This window comes from Salvelinus fontinalis, chromosome 2 (assembly GCF_029448725.1).
Source record: "Salvelinus fontinalis isolate EN_2023a chromosome 2, ASM2944872v1, whole genome shotgun sequence".
Classification (NCBI taxonomy): domain Eukaryota; kingdom Metazoa; phylum Chordata; class Actinopteri; order Salmoniformes; family Salmonidae; genus Salvelinus; species Salvelinus fontinalis.
This window is the reverse complement of record NC_074666.1, coordinates 45888701-45906466: the sequence shown is the minus strand read 5'-3', so window position 1 is coordinate 45906466 and position 17766 is coordinate 45888701. Positions and strand designations below refer to the sequence as shown.

Here is a 17766-nt window from a genome sequence, read left to right as displayed (position 1 = left end):
AATCTGAAGTCAAATTGGTAAAACCATGAAATCTTGTTGGCTCACTTACATGCTCTGGCATTCAAAAGCACGCCCGCTTTAAATGGCTGCAGCAATGGTCTGACAAGCCCAACTGGTGCTGCATAACAAATGAGACCTAATAAAGAACAATGAAGTCGTTTGAACAAGATAATACGTTGTTCAAACAACTTAGTATCTAGTTCGAACGACTTAGTATCTCGTTTGAGTGATTTTATTTTACTTAATGGTTCGAACTAGATACTAAGTCGTTGGGACGAGATTTGTTGTTGTTGTTGTGAAAGCAGCCATTATGTTTTGTAGTTGGCGTTTTAAGTGTTTTATTTATTTTTTATTTTATTTTACCGTTATTTTACCAGGTAAGTTGACTGAGAACACGTCCTCATTTGCAGCAACGACCTGGGGAATAGTTACAGGGGAGAGGAGAGGGATGAATGAGCCAATTGTAAACTGGGGATTATTAGGTGACCATGATGGTTTGAGGGCCAGATTTGGAATTTAGCCAGGACACCGGGGTTAACACCCCTACTCTTACGATAAGTGCCATGGGATCTTTAATGACCTCAGAGTCAGGACACCCGTTTAACGTCCCATCCGAAAGACGGCACCCTACACACAGGGCAGTGTCCCCAATCACTGCCCTGGGGCATTGGGATATTTTATTAGACCAGAGGAAAGAGTGCCTCCTACTGGCCCTCCAATACCACTTCCAGCAGCATCTGGTCTCCCATCCAGGGACTGACCAGGACCAACCCTGCTTAGCTTCAGAAGCAAGCCAGCAGTGGTATGAAAGTGTATCTTTGGGAATGCTGAGGTGTGTAACTGTGAGGGACATTGATGTTTGTTTGCAAGTTAAGGATAGATTCCGATTGATGGAAAAACAGGCTAGTTGTTCCTGTGCATAAATGGAAGCCCCACAATGGACGCTCAGGGTTTGCTGTTCATGAATTTAAGGGGATATTGGCAAAATGACTGACAATGACTGACAATCAGGGACCACTTACATTAGTTCAATATTTCACAGGTCACTCACAATGAGGCAGCATTTAACATGCAACACAAACGTGCACTACTCAGAGTAAAGAGAAAAACAGAAAATGCATTGACATAAAGAAATATACAGTGCATTCGGAAAGTATTCAGACCCCTTGACTTTTTCCACATTTTGTAAGCTAACAGCCTTATTCTAAAATGAATTAAATTGTTTTCCCCCCTCATCAATCTACACACAATACCCCATAATGACAAAGCAAAAACTGGTTTGTAGAAATGTTTGCACATTTATACACATTTTTTAACAGAAATAGTACATTTACAGAAGTATTCAGACCCTTTACTCAGTACTTTGTTAAAGCACCTTTGGCAGCGATTACTGCATCGAGCCTTCTTGGGTATGACGCTACAAGCTTGACACACCTGTATTTGGGGAGTTTCTCCCATTCTTCTCTGCAAATCCTCTCAAGCTCTGTCAGGTTGGACGGGGAGCATCGCTGCACAGCTATTTTCAGGTCTCCGCAGAGATGTTCGATCGGGTTCAAGTCTGGGCTCTGGCTACGCCCCTCAAGGACATTCAGAGTCTTTTACTTAGGAGTGGCTTCCGTCTGGCCACTCTACCATAAATGCCTAATTGGTGGAATGCTGCAGAGATGGTTGTCCTTCTGGAAAGGTTCTCCCATCTCCACAGAGGAACTCTTGTCAGAGTGACCATCAGGTTCTCGGTTACCTCTCTGACCATGGCCCTTCTCCCACGATTGCTCGGTTTGGCTGGGCAGCCAGCTCTAGGAAGAGTTTTGGTGTTTCCAAACTTCTTCCATTTAAGAATAATGGAGGACACTGTGTTCTTTGGGATCTTCAATGCTGCAGACAATTTTTGGTACCCTTCCCCAAATCTGTGCCTCGACACAGTCCTGTCTTGAAGCTCTACGGACAATTCCTTTGACCTCATGGGTTGGTTTTTGACCTGACATGCCTTGTCAACTGTGGGACCTTATATAGACAGGTGTGTGCCTTTCCAAATCATGTCCAATCAATTGAATTTACCACAGGGGGACACCAGTCAAGTTGTAGAAACATCTCAAGGATGATCAATGGAAACAAGATGCACCTGAGATAAATTTCAAGTTTCATAGCAAAGGGTCTGAATACTTATGTAAATAAGATACTTAAGTTTAAAAATTTCATTTCTAAAAATCTGTTTTCACTTTTCCATTATGGGGTATTGTGTGTAGATCGATGAGGATTTTTTATCTATTTAATCAATTTCAGAATAAGGCTGTAACGTAACAACATTTGGAAAAGGGGTCTGAATACTTTTTCTGCACATGGTAACATTGACTCATAACCCCCCTCATGCATTAGTCAGAGGTCCGGGCTGCTCTGTAGATGGGCTCAGAGCATGTATATGTATATGCTCTCTCTCTCTCTCTCTCTCTCTCTCTCTCTCTCTCTCTCTCTCTCTCTCTCTCTCTCTCTCTCTCTCTCTCTCTCTCTCTCTCTCTCTCTCTCTCTCTCTCTCTCTCTCTCTCTCTCTCTCTCTCTCTCTCTCTCTCTCTCTCTCTCTCTCTCTCTCTCTCTCTCTCTCTACCCTCCTGGCTCTGTGGCGGCACACATGAACTCTGCCGCCGGGGGGCATGAAGTGAACAGACCGGAAAGAGCCAATCAAGGATGAAATAAATGTTCATAATGGTGCTGTGTGTATGTACAGTATGTGGGGAAGATAGTGTTGGACTGGGAGAACGTCTGTTACGTTCAGCTTCACATCATGATTTTGGTTGACTATGGGACCATCTCATATGTGGGATAATGACATAGACATGAATCAGGATCTGAGTTTCTATGAGCTCCTAGTGTCATCATAGTGGGTTTGATTCCAGCTGGGGCCACCCATACTGAAATGTCTGCACTCATGACTGTAAGTCACTTTGGATAAAAATATTTTTCAAAATGGCATACAGTCCTCACCATACTGTATGTATTTAGGCAGTGAAGCAATTTTTTATTATTTTGTCTCTATACTCCAGCATTTTGGATTTGAGATGAAAATACCATTTTGTAGCTCTGAGTCTCTACGTTTTCCAATGTACAAAATTCAAAATTCATGAGACCGAATCAAGCCAGTCGGTCACAATTTACAGTATGTTACAGTAAAAAGTTTCAGAGTATGTTAATGTTGATAATGCCTACAATTACTGTATTACAAACAGTTTTCCATTATAGTGTGTTATAGTTGAATATTTGGCCCCATGTTTGGTCCCATATCCATTGCACACGATGACTGCGTCAAGCCTGTGACTCTGCAAACTCATTGGATGTATTTGAAGTTTGTTTTGGCTGTGTTTTTGGTCATGTCTAAATTGTGAATGGTATCTGGAGTAATTGTATTTCTAAGTGAGGAGAGAAGATGTTACTGAATACTTCTCAATTGATCCTGATGATATCATCATGATAAAGAAACAACATGAATGGATCATGAATAATGATGAGTAAGTTTCAGAGGCTACAACAAAATATGATAACCTCTCACCATTACCAATAACAAGGGAGGTTAGCATTTTTTTGGGGGGGTATGGTCTTTGTGCCTTTGTAACTTTCTCACCCATCCTTATTCATGATCCATTCACAAGTATTCCTAATCATAGCAGCATCCACATGAATGTAGAAGTGTTCCGAAACCTCTTCTATTCTCACTTACAAAAAACGTTACTCCAAAATGACTTGACATTATTCACTATTCAGTTACTATTGGACAAGACATGATCCAAAACCCTGCCAAAACAAACTGCAAATACATCTAAACATTTTGTAGAGTGGCAAGCAGGACACTAAAGTGTATAGGCTTCGCTGTACCGGTGTTTCCAATTACCTTAGAGAAAAAGCCAGCATAGATTCGTTAGCATTATGGTTGCACCATTACTAGGCTACATTGAAAATGTATGGTTTCTAGCCCAAACAGTTCAAAGCATTAATTATAATGCCCAAGTATATCGGGGGAGGCAGGTAGCCTAGGGGTATGAGTGTTGGGCCAGTAAGTGAAAGGTTGCTGGATCGAATCCCCGAGCTGACAAAATAAGAATATGTTGTTCTGCCCCTAAAGAAGGCGGTTTACCCACTTTTCCCCGGTATTCCGTCATTGTAAATAAGAATTGGTTCTTAACTGACTTGCCTAGTTAAAAAATATAAGACATGAACAGAATACATCAGTGATTTGTATTTCCTGCAACTTTCTGAAGAGGCAATGTACGGGATTGCCCCTGGCTGTGTGTGTGCGGTATGCACTTATGATATGTCTACCCCTTTGCGCAGCCATTAGTGATGCTAATGATAACCGCCTTCTGGTAGATGTAAATAGGGAAAATTCCAAAACTTGGAAAAAACAAACCAAGAAAATAGATTTTACAGGGCCTTAACTATGTAGAAACCTAATATTCCACAAATGACTGTAATTTCAATGTGTCGTGTCTTGGCTATCATTAATGTGATGATGATTGTTTTAACAAATCGATAACTATGTTTAATTATTATGATGATTAAATGACTCATGTAACAATTAACTCATCAACAATCTTGGGGCACCACAGAAAAAGTTTGTTTAATGAGTTGCCGATTTCCAAATTAACTCTAAAGATATAAATGTCTCTTACATTTCAGTCATCAATCAATCAGTCATTCATTAATTGTTATCTTATATCAGTCTAATTCTGAATGTCGCAAAATCGTTGGATATCTGCATGAACCCTAGCATAAATGACGAATCAGCAATATACAAATTGGCTTAATTATTTATTTACTAATTAACTAAATAATCACACAGAATTACATAAACACAAACAGAATAGGTTACACATTGATTACCTCATACTGCAATGAAAAGTCCCTAGTGGACTAAACCGTTATGACGGCTTGTTACACAAATTGAAAAGGGAGGGACATGTAAGAAAGAGCGGGAGAAAAGACAAAGGACTTCACTATCGTACACACAGCTGAAAACTATGATCATAGAAATGCTAATACTTTGCACATGGATGGCCTCTAATTTGAAAATAATTGCAATGTACAGTGGTTCCTCCTTTAAAAGTTGCGTCATACTGCGGCACACCCTGCGTGCTGCTGCAGCATTCTGTGGCACGTAATTTAATTCTCAGACATTTCTTCTGTTACTACAAGTTATTGCTAGTTTGACCACCAGAGGGCATCTTTGACAAGCATTTTATAGTATTCCCTATTGGCATTACCAGAGAATTTAAAATCTTTTTTGTAATAACATAGTATATGGGATTGATTTTAAGTAATTTGGCTTAATTAATTTGATTAATATTATGGTGTTTCCATTCAGAGAAAAATTACAAACGAATCCCTAAGGCTGTTGTCGATGTGTACAGAGGGTCCCTGGTTCGAGCCCAGGTAGGGGCGAGGAGAGGGACCCTGTGCACACATCGACAACAGCCACCCTTGAAGTATCATTACCCATCGCTCCACAAAAGCCGCAGCTTTTGCAGAGCAAGGGGAACAACTACTTCAAGGTCTCAGAGCGAGTGACGTCAACGATTGAAGCGTTATTAGCGCGCACCCCGATAACTAGCTAGCTATTTCACAGCGGTTACACATAGGCTTCATTAATGCCATTCAGGCTGGAAGTTGATACAACTATGATAGCTGAGGTTCATAGATAGGTTCTGAACTAATATTCATACCAAACGTTTTAGGGTCCATACACAGATCAGCTACATACTGTAGCTAGCTACACATCAATAGGCATGCAGTTATTTTTATCCTTCACTACACAATAAGCAAGTAAATAATTAGCTATGTTGCAAGGTAAGCTTACACAATTGTACATTCAATTTGCAGTAAATGCTTTAGCTTGCTAGATTCTTTACATCCACTGTTTCACAAGACGACAGCCTGGTTTGCTGGTTTTCTCAGGAGTCCCTAAAACATTAAACAACACGAATTACAAATTCATTCTCCCAACATTAGCTAGCTGGCTAATGTTAGCTAGTCAGATAACTTGCTAAATAGCGATTTTCGTAAATTAACTTTATGACAAATGTGCACAAACGTTTGTCTCTACATTAACTAACATATTCCTCTCAATTGTACATTTTGTCAGCCATCTTCGCCCAAGGACGGGTGACTTACGTCAAATATCGTCATTGAAACCACTCAATATGTTTGGTCATATAAAAACCTTGGGACCCAAATGCATAATGAGTGCTCTAACTCCCCCTTGTGGTGGTCTGGAGCAATGAAGCCGTGACGCTGGGTAGCTCTAAGTCCCGCGGTGCAAGCTCACAACATTTAATGGAGGAACCACTGTATATATGTATCTTGTATCTTCCAGACGTACCAATGGTCATTGGATAGGGAAATGTTCTTTTAGAATGGATTTTTTTCGAAGTACCACCCGGTGGTTCTTGGTGGAGATTACTAGAATAGATACTTTAGAGGCATCTATAGTGGTGAGAGGAAATTGTTTTTCTCAATCCTTCGGGTCGAGTTTCCTAGGCTAACCGTATTTAAACAGACTGAATGTTCCTGTGTAGTTTTCTTCACTCGAGAGTTTGAGGTTCTTACCCTTTTCTGGTATTGTAGTCTTTAAACCATTTCTCAGCCATGTAGCCACCGCTTCACGCTGTCTGGTCTATATTTAAATTGCCAACCATTCCAACATGTAGCTACAGTGCCTGGCTCTCTGGTCTAATGTACATTTTGTCAGAAGTGGGTTTTATGCACTTTGGGAAAAGGGGGCGTTCCATGACGCCGACGTAACATCTGTGCTCACGTGGGTGTGTCCAATGACTTGGTTAAGACTTTGTATGAAAAACAATTATCTCATTTAGAAGGCTAACATCATATTACATCTTCTCACAAATAGTTTAATATTTAATCATATCAGCTCCTCAACATTTGGATGAGAATCTGATCACTGGGAAATATACACATTCAGAGATACAGATGTTCTTATGCTGTCCTTCATGGGACCCCAAAACACAACTGATCTGACATAATTGTTCTTCAACCACTCCAACCGTTTGGACAAAGATAAATATTGTTTCATTCCACAATCAGTTGATGTTAAAGTATTGGCGGTAGGACTCCCTTTGTTCTACAGAGGTTCTCTCCCTCAATGTTGCATGACAAGGAAGAGAAAGTTTCTGTAAGGTATTTACAACCGGTCATAAATCTGGTGGGGGAAGAGACAGAGAAGGGGGGGGGGGAATCTGGCGCCTATAAACCTCACCCAATAGGGCAAGTCAAGCTTTTTATAATAGGTAAATGTATTTACAGGGTTACCTAATAGTGTCTAGGGCACAACATGTGCTTCAGAAGTAGCTAGAATTCATATAGACCCAATAGGCTATATCTCAATCAATTTAAAAAATCCTATTTTCTGGTGCTACTGACTTTAACCTTTTTAAGTTGGGAGCACCAGTGCTACCAATTACATGTTTTAATTTAGAGCCCTGGTCACAAGCAGTCATGCGTGCAATGGATATGGGCCAAATACTTATCTTTTGACTACTTTAAAACACTAATTGTCAGGATGGTGTATTGGAGGCGAAGTCAAGTGCAGGAGAGCATACTATAATGAACAGGCTTTTATTATAGTTCCAAAAAACGAGAGCACTACATAAATCAAATGCGCTCAAAAAACGGAACATAAAAGTAGAGCGCGTAAACTAACACCACATAACATGAAAACAATTACACACAAAACATGATGGGAAACAGAGGGTTAAATACAAGTAGCTTAATTGGGGAAATGAAAACCAGGTGTGTATGGAAACAAGACAAGACAAATGGATATATGAAAAATGGAGCGGCGATGGCTAGAAAGCCGGTGACGTCGATCGCCGAACGCCGCCCAAACAAGGAGAGGGGGCGACTTCGGAAGAAGTTGTGACAAAGGTAATTTGTCCAAATACTTATGGTGTCTTAAAATGGGGGGACTACCCAGCAAACCAAATTGGTTCTGTGAAAGTTCCCAGAACATTTGTTAGGTTGTAGTTTCTACTGACAATTGAAATGTACAAACTATGGCAAAAGGGGACGACAAGTGGATAAGAGGCAAGCAGTAATTTCGATTAAGACATATAATGAGCGAGCTAGGACAGACGTAGTCAATATAACTATTTGTTCAGCACTTTTGAAATGTACATCGACAGAATTCAGAACAAGGGCTGTTCTTACAGTGTTCTCCCTGTACAACAAGTCAGAACTGTAGGATAAATAAAGGGGGCATGTAAGCAGACAATGAAAGCTCTTACAATATTCAATTTCTCTAAAACAGGTTATAGGCTACATGTGCACCACCAAGTCAGAACAGCAGGCAAAATTAAAAGGGGAAAATAGACTAAATTATTAGGGTGAGGCACATGGGCTACTAACAGCTTACTACACAACATACACTTAGTATTACTTTCTTATCTACAGTATACATATCTCCCTTGCAAATTACTATCAGGGCACAAGGCGAGACCCAGCTGCAGCCACAGGAGGCAGATGGTTGGAGTCTTAGATGTTTATTGATCCAAAAAGTTGTAGGCAAGAGAATGGTCGTGGACAGGCAAAAGGTCAAAACCAGTTCAGAGTCCAGGAGGTACAGAGTGTCAGGCAGGCTCGTGTTGTGCTGTGCTGTGCTCACTTGAACAGGAAGGTGGCGTGGCTGTCCTTCGTGGGCAAATTTTGTCATCAAATTCTGGCGTTCTCTGGATTTATGGTGCTTTCAAGACAACTGGGAACTCGAACAAGGTCGAATCATGACATTAAAAACAAGGTTGAATCATGATGACATCAGTGATCTTCAGGTCATAGCTCTAGAAAGAGGACCGAGTTCCCGACTTACAATTCCGAGTTGGTTGACCGTTCAAAACTTATTTTCCCAGTCGGAGCTAGTTTTTTCCAGAGTTCTCAGTTGTCTTGAACTCACTGAAGTCAGATTTCCCAATTCTGATTAACAGTTGTTTTGAGAGCAGCATAAATGCTGGATTGACAGTATGGCCAATGTTAAATGTTTTAAGCTTTAAATGTTTTAAACCTAGACTTGGGACCACACACCCACTCCACTGAATAGCAGGCTAGTGATGGCTTTGCAATGCTTGCAGTTAGCCACTGATTCCTTCCAAACCACTCATTGTTGAATTCGCGATTTCCAACTTGTTGTGTAATGTTCATTTCCAATGGCCGTTGAGCACCGATAAGTTTTATCTATAATTTATCTTCATATGACTATGATTAAAAACGGATTTGCCAGTAGATTGTCGACTTGATTCATGATGATGACTGCTAACTAAGATTTTGAAAGTATGATGTTCACATGATCAGTCCAATCAAAGCTACTGTAGATATAACTTGATTTCACATCATTTTATGTGTGGCCAATGACCTTGAGTGTTCTTGGATGGGCACATCTAATGTTACTCCATGGCAACACCAAACGGGCTTGAATTTTCGAGCTCTACCCTTAGATTGTTGAGGTGACGTAGTGTCCCAATGAGTGACAGAACACTGACCCAATCACAGCGCAAGTAGAGAACATTACCAACCCCTACACTCTGTATTTTCCGCTGGCTTCCCCACCACCACAGAGAACACTGAGCTAGGCTGAAATACTTGCATTTTTCAGCTGTCTTACTCAAGAAAGCAAAAAAGAGACCATGTTTGTATGCGGCTATATTAACTTAATTATTATAATATTTTTTTAAATATTGTTTGCAAACTGTTATGTGACAGGTATTAACTAAACATGTGGGGCTTAGCCCCCCTTGCCCTGAATGACAGGTTGCCACTGCATTCTTACAATGTTTACATTAGAGTGCACAAAATGTTCCCTCAATGTTCTTAGAATGCTATTGCTATTATCCTAGAATGATAAAATTGAGTTTTGAACAGTCCATAGTGGTTTTCTGTCATGTGTTAGTCTTCTCTTACTGTTGATGATGTTACTTGTACAACACTCCATGTAGAGACACATATGACAATTATTTGGAATCACATGACAATTTATTAGACATTTATTGTACAAACATACAGTGGCTTGCGAAAGTATTCACCCCCATGGCATTTTCCTATTTTGTTGCCTTACAACCTGGAATGAACATGGATTTTTTGGGGGGGTTTGTATTTATTTTATTTTTTTTATTTTTTTTAGCTTGGCACATCTTGCCACTGGGAAAACTGCTCCAGCTCCTTTAAGTTGGATGGGTTCTGCTGGTGTACAGCAATCTTTAAGTCATACCACAGATTCTCAATTGGATTGAGGTCTGTGCTTTGACAAGGCCATTCCAAGACATTTAAAATTTTCCCCTTAAACCACTCAAGTGTTGCTTTAGCACTATTCTTAGGGTCATTGTCCTGCTGGAAGGTGAATCTCCGTCACAGTCTCAAATCTCTGGAAGACTGAAACAGGTTTCCCTCAAGAATTTCCCCTGTATTTAGCGCCATACATCATTCCTTCAATTCTGACCAGTTTCTTGCCACCACCATGCTTCACTGTGGGGATGGTGTTCTCAGGGTGATGAGAGGTGTTGGGTTTGCGCCAGACATAGCGTTTTCCTTGATGGCCAAAAAGCTCAATTTTAGTCTCATCTTACCAGAGTACCTTCTTCCATATGTTTGGGAGTCTTCCACATGCCTTTTGGCGAACACCAAACGTGTTTGCTTATTTTTTTCTTTAAGCAATGGCTTTTTTTCTGGCCACTCTTATATAAAGCCCAGCTCTGTGGAGGTTACGGCTTAAAGTGGTCCTGTGGACAGATACTCCAATCTCCACTGTGGAGCTTTGCAGCTCCTTCAGGGTTATCTTTGGTCTCTTTGTTGCCTCTCTGATTAATTCCCTCCTTGCCTGGTCCGTGAGTTGTGATGGGCGGCCCTCTCTTGGCAGGTTTATTGTGGTGCCATATTCTTTCCATTTTTTAATAATGGATTTAATGTTGCTCTGTGGGATGTTCAAAATTGTTGATATTTTTTAATAACCCAAACGTAATCTGTACTTCTACCCAACTTTGTCCCTGACCTGTTTGGAGAGCTCCTTGGTCTTCATGGTGCCGCTTGCTTGGTGGTACCCCTTGCTTAGTGGTGTTGCAGACTGGGGCCTTTCAGAATAGGTGTATATATACTGAGATCATGTGACAGATCATGTGACACTTAGATTGCACACAGGTGGACTTTATTTAACAAATTATGTGACTTCTGAAGGTAATTGGTTTTACCAGATCTTATTTAGGGGCTTCATTGCAAATTGGGTGAATACATATGCGCACGCACCACTTTTCCGTTTTTATCATTTGTAAAATATGTTTTGAAAGTAAATTTTTTCATTTCATTTTACCAATTTTGACTATTTTGTGTATGTCCATTACATGAAATCTAAATAAAAATCCATTTAAATTACAGTTTGTAATGCAACAAAATAGGAAAAATGCCAACTTTTGCAAGGCACTGTAGTTTCACTGTATTTTGTTGATAGTCACAAGCAGGGATCGAACCTGGGAGCTTTTGAGTGTTATCCATGGAATGAATCACTGTGTCACTAGGAAGGAACTAATACATATATACATCTGTGTACACCTTTATTCTCACTTCCAGGTTGTGCTTTGTCTGCAAAAGAGAGGATATATCTAAATCTACCAATCTTCTTTATATACTGTAATGTTGGTGTAACGGCTTTCTTCCTGGGATGAAGGAGAGGACCAAAATGCAGCGCAGTTAGTGTTCAACATGTTTAATAAAGAATGACAATAACGTGAACACTATACAAACTACAAAATAACAAACGTGAAAACCGAGACAGTCCTATCTGGTGCAGACCACAAACACAGAGACAGGAAACAACCACCCACAATCCCCAACACAAAACAAGCCACCTATATATGATTCTCAATCAGGGACAACGATTGACAGCTGTCTCTGATTGAGAACCATATTAGGCTGAACACAGAAACAGACGAACTAGACACACAGCATAGAATTCCCACCCAGCTGCCGACTACGTAGCCTACAGGGCTTGAAGATGGCAGATTGCAGGTTCAAATCTACTTGATTACCATTTCTTAAAAAAGCTATTGCTATGTTTGGACAATGCCCTAATAAAATATAATGGTCAGAAGATTGAAGTGAGGGCCTTCTGAGTGGCACAGCGGTCTAAGGCACTGCATCACAGTGCTTGAGGCGCACTACAGACCGAAGTTCAATCCCAGGCTGTGTTGCAGCCAGCCGCGACCTGGAGACCCATGAGGCTGCGTACATTTGGCCCAGCATCGGAGGGTTTGGCCAGCCTGGATGTACTTGTCCCATCGCACTCAGCGGGCGCACCCACGCTGACTTCGGTCGCCAGTTGTACGGTGTTTCCTCCAACACATTGGTGCGGCTGGCTTCCGGGTTAAGCGAACAGTGTGTCAAGAAGCAGCGCGGCTTGGCAGGGTCGTGTTTCAGAGGATGCATGGTTCTCAACATTCGCCTCTCCCCAATCCGTATAGGAGTTGCAGCGATGGGACAAGACTGTAACTACCAATTCGGATAGCATAAAAAAAAGAAGATTGAAATTACATTTGTGTAAAAGTTTGGTAACTTCATATAATGTTACATTACACATCAATATTATTACAGAAACTTACTGGATTGTTTCTTGTTTGTTGTTATAGGTGTTATTTGTAATTTCTCCATCACCATTAGCTGAATATTGCAGGAATGTTTTTTTTTTTAACAACTCCAACATTTTATTGCGGAAGTATGTTCAGGGAACGTTATTAGAACCATCATGTTATAATGTCACACTATAACTTTATGAGACCATTGTAGGAATAATCCCTGCTTGTTGTTATGGGTGTTTGAATAACATATCCATCAACATTAGCTTAATGTTCCTGTAACCACTTATATTGCTCCCGCATTTTGTTGCGGCAGTATGTTTAAAGAACATTACCGGAACATTGTGTTATTATTTTCCCTGTTAACCTAAAGAGAACCTTAAGTGAATGTTCTGTGGTAACATCTGATCAACATTTTAGTGAATATTAGGAGAACATTCCAATAATATTTCATTAAAAACATGAATAAAAGTAATAATTGTAAGCGAAAACATCCTAATGATAAAAACTAGAACTTAATGAGAATCTTAGGGAATGTTCTGGGAATGTTCCCGGTTTGCTGTGTAGATATCTTCAAATAAAAAGTGCCATTATTTACTGCCTCCTCATAATTTGATCTCAAATCCAAAATGCTATAATGAGTAAAGTTCCAAAATAAAAAAACATGTAGCTTCACTCTCCATATTTCATTAAAGATCCAATGGCAATTATCGTAAGAGTAGAGGTGTTAACCCCGGTGTCCTGGCTAAATTCCCAATCTGGCCCTCACACCATCATGGTCACCTAATAATCCCCAGTTTACAATTGGCTCATTCATCCCCCTCCTCTCCCCTGTAACTATTCCCCAGGTCGTTGCTGCAAATGAGAACGTGTTCTCAGTCAACTTAGCTGGTAAAATAACGGTAAAATAAATAAAGAAATATGGTGAGGAATGTATTATGTTCTACATGTAATCTATGAGGCTTTAAATTATGACTCCTACTATTTTATAACATTTGGACCTATTCCCTTTCGTTTTGATCTGTTGTACATTTTATCTCTTTGAGGACATACAGTATAGGATAATTCAAATTGATGATCTTTCGTCTGGCCACTGTCTAGGTTCTAATTCATGGCTACTATGTCTTTCCCTTGAGTTGCAATGTTCTTGCCTGGATGGCATGTCTTACCAGGATCTGTGATCATATGCAGGCCTATGCCTTCATTCATAAATCCTCCTCAAATCTCTCGCTTATCTTCGATTGGGTGGCTGTGTGAGAGAGGACACTGATTGGGTGGCTGCATGAGACCAAACAATGTGATTGGGCCATTGTCAGAGAAAACACGGATTGGGCCTAGATTGCCAAAAGAGGGCCGGGATTGGGTAGGGACAGGGGAGAGCGCTCTACAATTGGCCAGCGAAGATAGCAGGTTACTTTACATACCCGTGGTCTCGAGAAAATCCTCAATACAGAAAACATGAAAGAGCCCGTATTAGCATAATCTGGCCTGTTATGCATGAAGCAGGAAGGGGTGGAGGGAAAGAGAGCGTTGGGGTGAGGTAAAGAGTGAGAGGAGAGATAGGGGGTGAGAGCGAGTGACACGTTATGTTAGTGTTAATGCCATCTAGAGGTGGTCAGAACTGTGGCAATTGAATTACTTGCACAAATAAGCCTTGTCTCACAAGATGGGTATACAACTGACCAAATCAAATATATCTGTAAATTCACCCTATATACTGTTTGTTAATAGTATATCAGTGACAGTAGGTCAGATGGGAGATTGTGGTAGCGATTGGGCTGGGGCGTGTTTGGTCAGTGGAATTCTGGGATTTCTTGACAATGACAACGAGACACATCGACGTATCCCGTGATTCCCTCTGGCACAGCTGGAGAAGCAGGGTCGCTATGGCAACAGTGACGTTGGGCATCGCCAGAGGAAAATGAAGAATGGAGAAGGAGGAAACAGGGAGAGAGAGAGACATATAGAAAGAGGGGAAGGATTGAGGAAAGAGGATAGAAAAGCTTATCATGCTATCTTCTTTCTGATTCCGACTTGATGACGTGGGGGAGTTGCTGCTGATTTGGAACGATGGTCTTTATGTTAAGGGGCCTTAAAGTTATTGTGAGCCAGATGAGCCAAATGGATGGTTCAAATTTAATCTTCTGCTTTATGACAAAGTGTAGACCTACAGCAAATGTGGAAAAGACAAATTGTACACATTGCTATAACATCTACTATCAGTTCAAGACCCCATATTAATATATTATTTGTATTCTATTCACTTCTAACACACTTCCTTCTGCCTTTCACAGCTCTTTCGAGAGGTTCGGATAATGAAAGGTTTAAATCATCCAAACATAGGTAAGGCTCACATTTAATGATCTGTTATACAGTGCATTCGGAAAGTATTCAGACCCCTTGACTTTTTCCACATTTTGTGATGTTACAGCCTTATTCTAAAATTGATTAAATTAATTTGTAAATCTACACACAATACCCCATAATGACAAAGTGAAAATGGGTTTTGAGACATTTTTGCAAATGTATTAAAAATCACAAACAGAAGTACCTTATTTACATAAGTATTCAGACCTTTTGCTATGAGACTCGAAATGGAGCTCAGGTAGATCCTGTTTCCATTGATCATCCTTGAGATGTTTCTACAACTTGATTGGAGTCCATCTGTGTTAAATGAAATTGATTGGACATGATTTGGAAAGGCACCCACCTGTCTATATAAAGGTCCCCCAGTTGACAGTACATGTCAGAGAAGAAACCAAGCCATGAGGTCTAAGGAATTGTCCGTAGAGCTCCGAGACAGGTTTGTGTCGAGGCACAGATCTGGGGAAGGGTACCAAAACATTTCTGCAGCATTGAATGTCCCCAAGAACACAATGGCCTCCATCATTCTTAAAAGGAACCACCAAGATTCTTCCTAGAGCTGGCCGCCTGGCCAAACTGAGCAATCGGGGGAGAAGGGCCTTGATCAAGGGGGTAACCAAGAACCCGATGGTCACTCTGACAGAGCCCCAGAGTTGCTCTGTGGAGATGGGAGAACCTTCCAGAAGGTCAACCATCTCTGCAGCACTCCACCAATCAAACCTTTATGGTAGAGTGGCCAGACAGAAGCCACTCCTCAGTTAAAGGCACATGACTTCAGGCTGTAATCACTGCCAAAGGTGCTTCAACAAAGTACTGAGTAAAGGGTCTGAATACTTATGTAAATGTGATATTTCTGTTTTTTATTTTTTATACATTTGCAAACATTTCTAAAAAGATTGAGTAGGAAAGAAAACAATTTCATCAATTTTAGAATAAGGCTGTAATGTAACAAAATGTGGAAAAAGTCAAGGGGCCTGAATACTTTCCGAATGCACTGTATGTAAGTATGTGTGTGTTTATGCGTGCGTACGTGTGTGCTTGCGTGTGGGTGTGTGTGCATGTGTGTGTGTTTGTTTATGTTGATATGTTGCAGTTCTTGCTCCTGGCACCTGCTACCATACCCCGTTCAAAGGCACTTAAATATTTTGTCTTGCCCATTCACCCTCTGAATGGCACACATGCACAATCCATGTCTTAATTGTCTCAAGGCTTGAAAATCCTACTTTAACCTGCCTCCTCCCCTTCATTTACACTGATTGAAGTGGATTTAACAAGTCACAACAATAAGTGATCATAGCTTTCATCTGGATTCAGCTGGTCAGTTCATGTCATGGAAAGAGCAGGTGATCTTAATGTTTGTATACTCAGTGTAATAACATGTGTAGTCTAAATGGCCCATTCCTGTCTCATCTGCCATGTGTAGTCTAAATGGCCCATTCCTGTCTCATCTACCCAGACGGCAGGCTTTTGTCTAAGCCTCTCACTGTGTTTAATAGACTGATACACTACACTACTTGCACATACAGTAGATAGCTACAGTAGGCCCAGGGTTGGGTTGGCAAGGGGGGTAGGGAACAGGATTTTCTAAAGATAAAAAATAAATAAAAATGCCATTAGACTAGACCGGCGTCATGCCCCACCGTATTTAGCAGGCCGAGACAAAGATTTGTGTTTTTTAACGATAGGGGATTTTCTTAATTTATTATTTTTAATCTGATTTTATTTGTGCCTACTACAGTGCAGCTGTTTGAAGTGATTGAGACGGATAAGACCCTTTATCTAATCATGGAGTATGCCAGTGGAGGTGGGTACATCTGCCTTCCTGTCTGTTTCAATAGACCTAGCTACTGTCTCTCTGTAATGGCTGATTAGCTTGTGTTTGATTAACAGGGGGGGAAAGTATAAATAAACCAATGGAGATTACTCAAAATCACAACCTAATGCAACGTTTGTACATTACGTACTCCTACTGTATGTGTATGTAAACATAACATAATGTTGCATATTTTACCTTTGGTGTTCTATGAAATTAGATTATAAATGTAGGGGGGAGTGTGGAAATAGGCTTATAGCTTAGGACTGGGGTTTTAGTGGCCAGGGAAAATATTTCTACCAGCATGAAATGTCATTAGGATAAAATATAGGAGGCAGCAGGCCACAGCCCCACAGTCTCTGTCATGACAACATTACTGTTAGGCCTTTGATATTAGCTACTGGAAACATATTAGTTTAATAACTGTTAATGATGGTTGGAGTACAATATGGAGTACAATACGAGTATAGTATGAGTATACTATGAAGCCAGGAAAGTGTTTAAGCAAGATTGAGTGTACATTATAATGCATTGAAACATATTTTGTCACATATCTCCTTCATTATCATGTTGACCACTCTTCTTTTTTTCAGGTGAAGTGTTTGACTACCTCGTATCTCATGGGAGAATGAAGGAGATTGAAGCCAGAGCCAAATTTCGGCAGGTATGATGACCACTGTGCCTCACACACCTGTATGCTGTCTATACTGCATATCTGTCTGTCTGTTTGTCTGTCTATTTGTCTTTGTCTAGTTGACTGTCTGGCTGGCCGCTAAACTTTCTATCTGTGTCTGTCTGTACATCTCTGTCTTGTCTGTCTGCCTCTGTTTGTCTTTCTGTCTTCCTTTTCCATTTGGCTTGCTAGCTGACTGGCCGCCTGCTAACCTGTCTATCTGTCTGTCTGTGTATGTACAGTTGAAGTCAGAAGTTTACATACACCTTAGCCAAATACATTTCAACTCAGTTTTTCCACATTTCCTGACA

General features: G+C 40.6%; 1 protein-coding gene across 3 annotated transcripts in view; it reads left to right on the top strand.

Annotated features, from left to right (window-relative positions):
• The window catches only part of LOC129819712 (MAP/microtubule affinity-regulating kinase 4-like), a 57422-nt gene that overhangs the window by 16365 nt on the left and 23291 nt on the right, over nt 1-17766 (top strand). For all 3 annotated transcript variants that reach the window (XM_055876262.1, XM_055876255.1, XM_055876247.1), the window contains exons 4-6: nt 14900-14948; nt 16708-16773; nt 17376-17446. In XM_055876262.1, coding sequence (XP_055732237.1) covers nt 14900-14948; nt 16708-16773; nt 17376-17446 — 186 coding nt within the window. The remainder of the gene's footprint in view (nt 1-14899; nt 14949-16707; nt 16774-17375; nt 17447-17766) is intronic.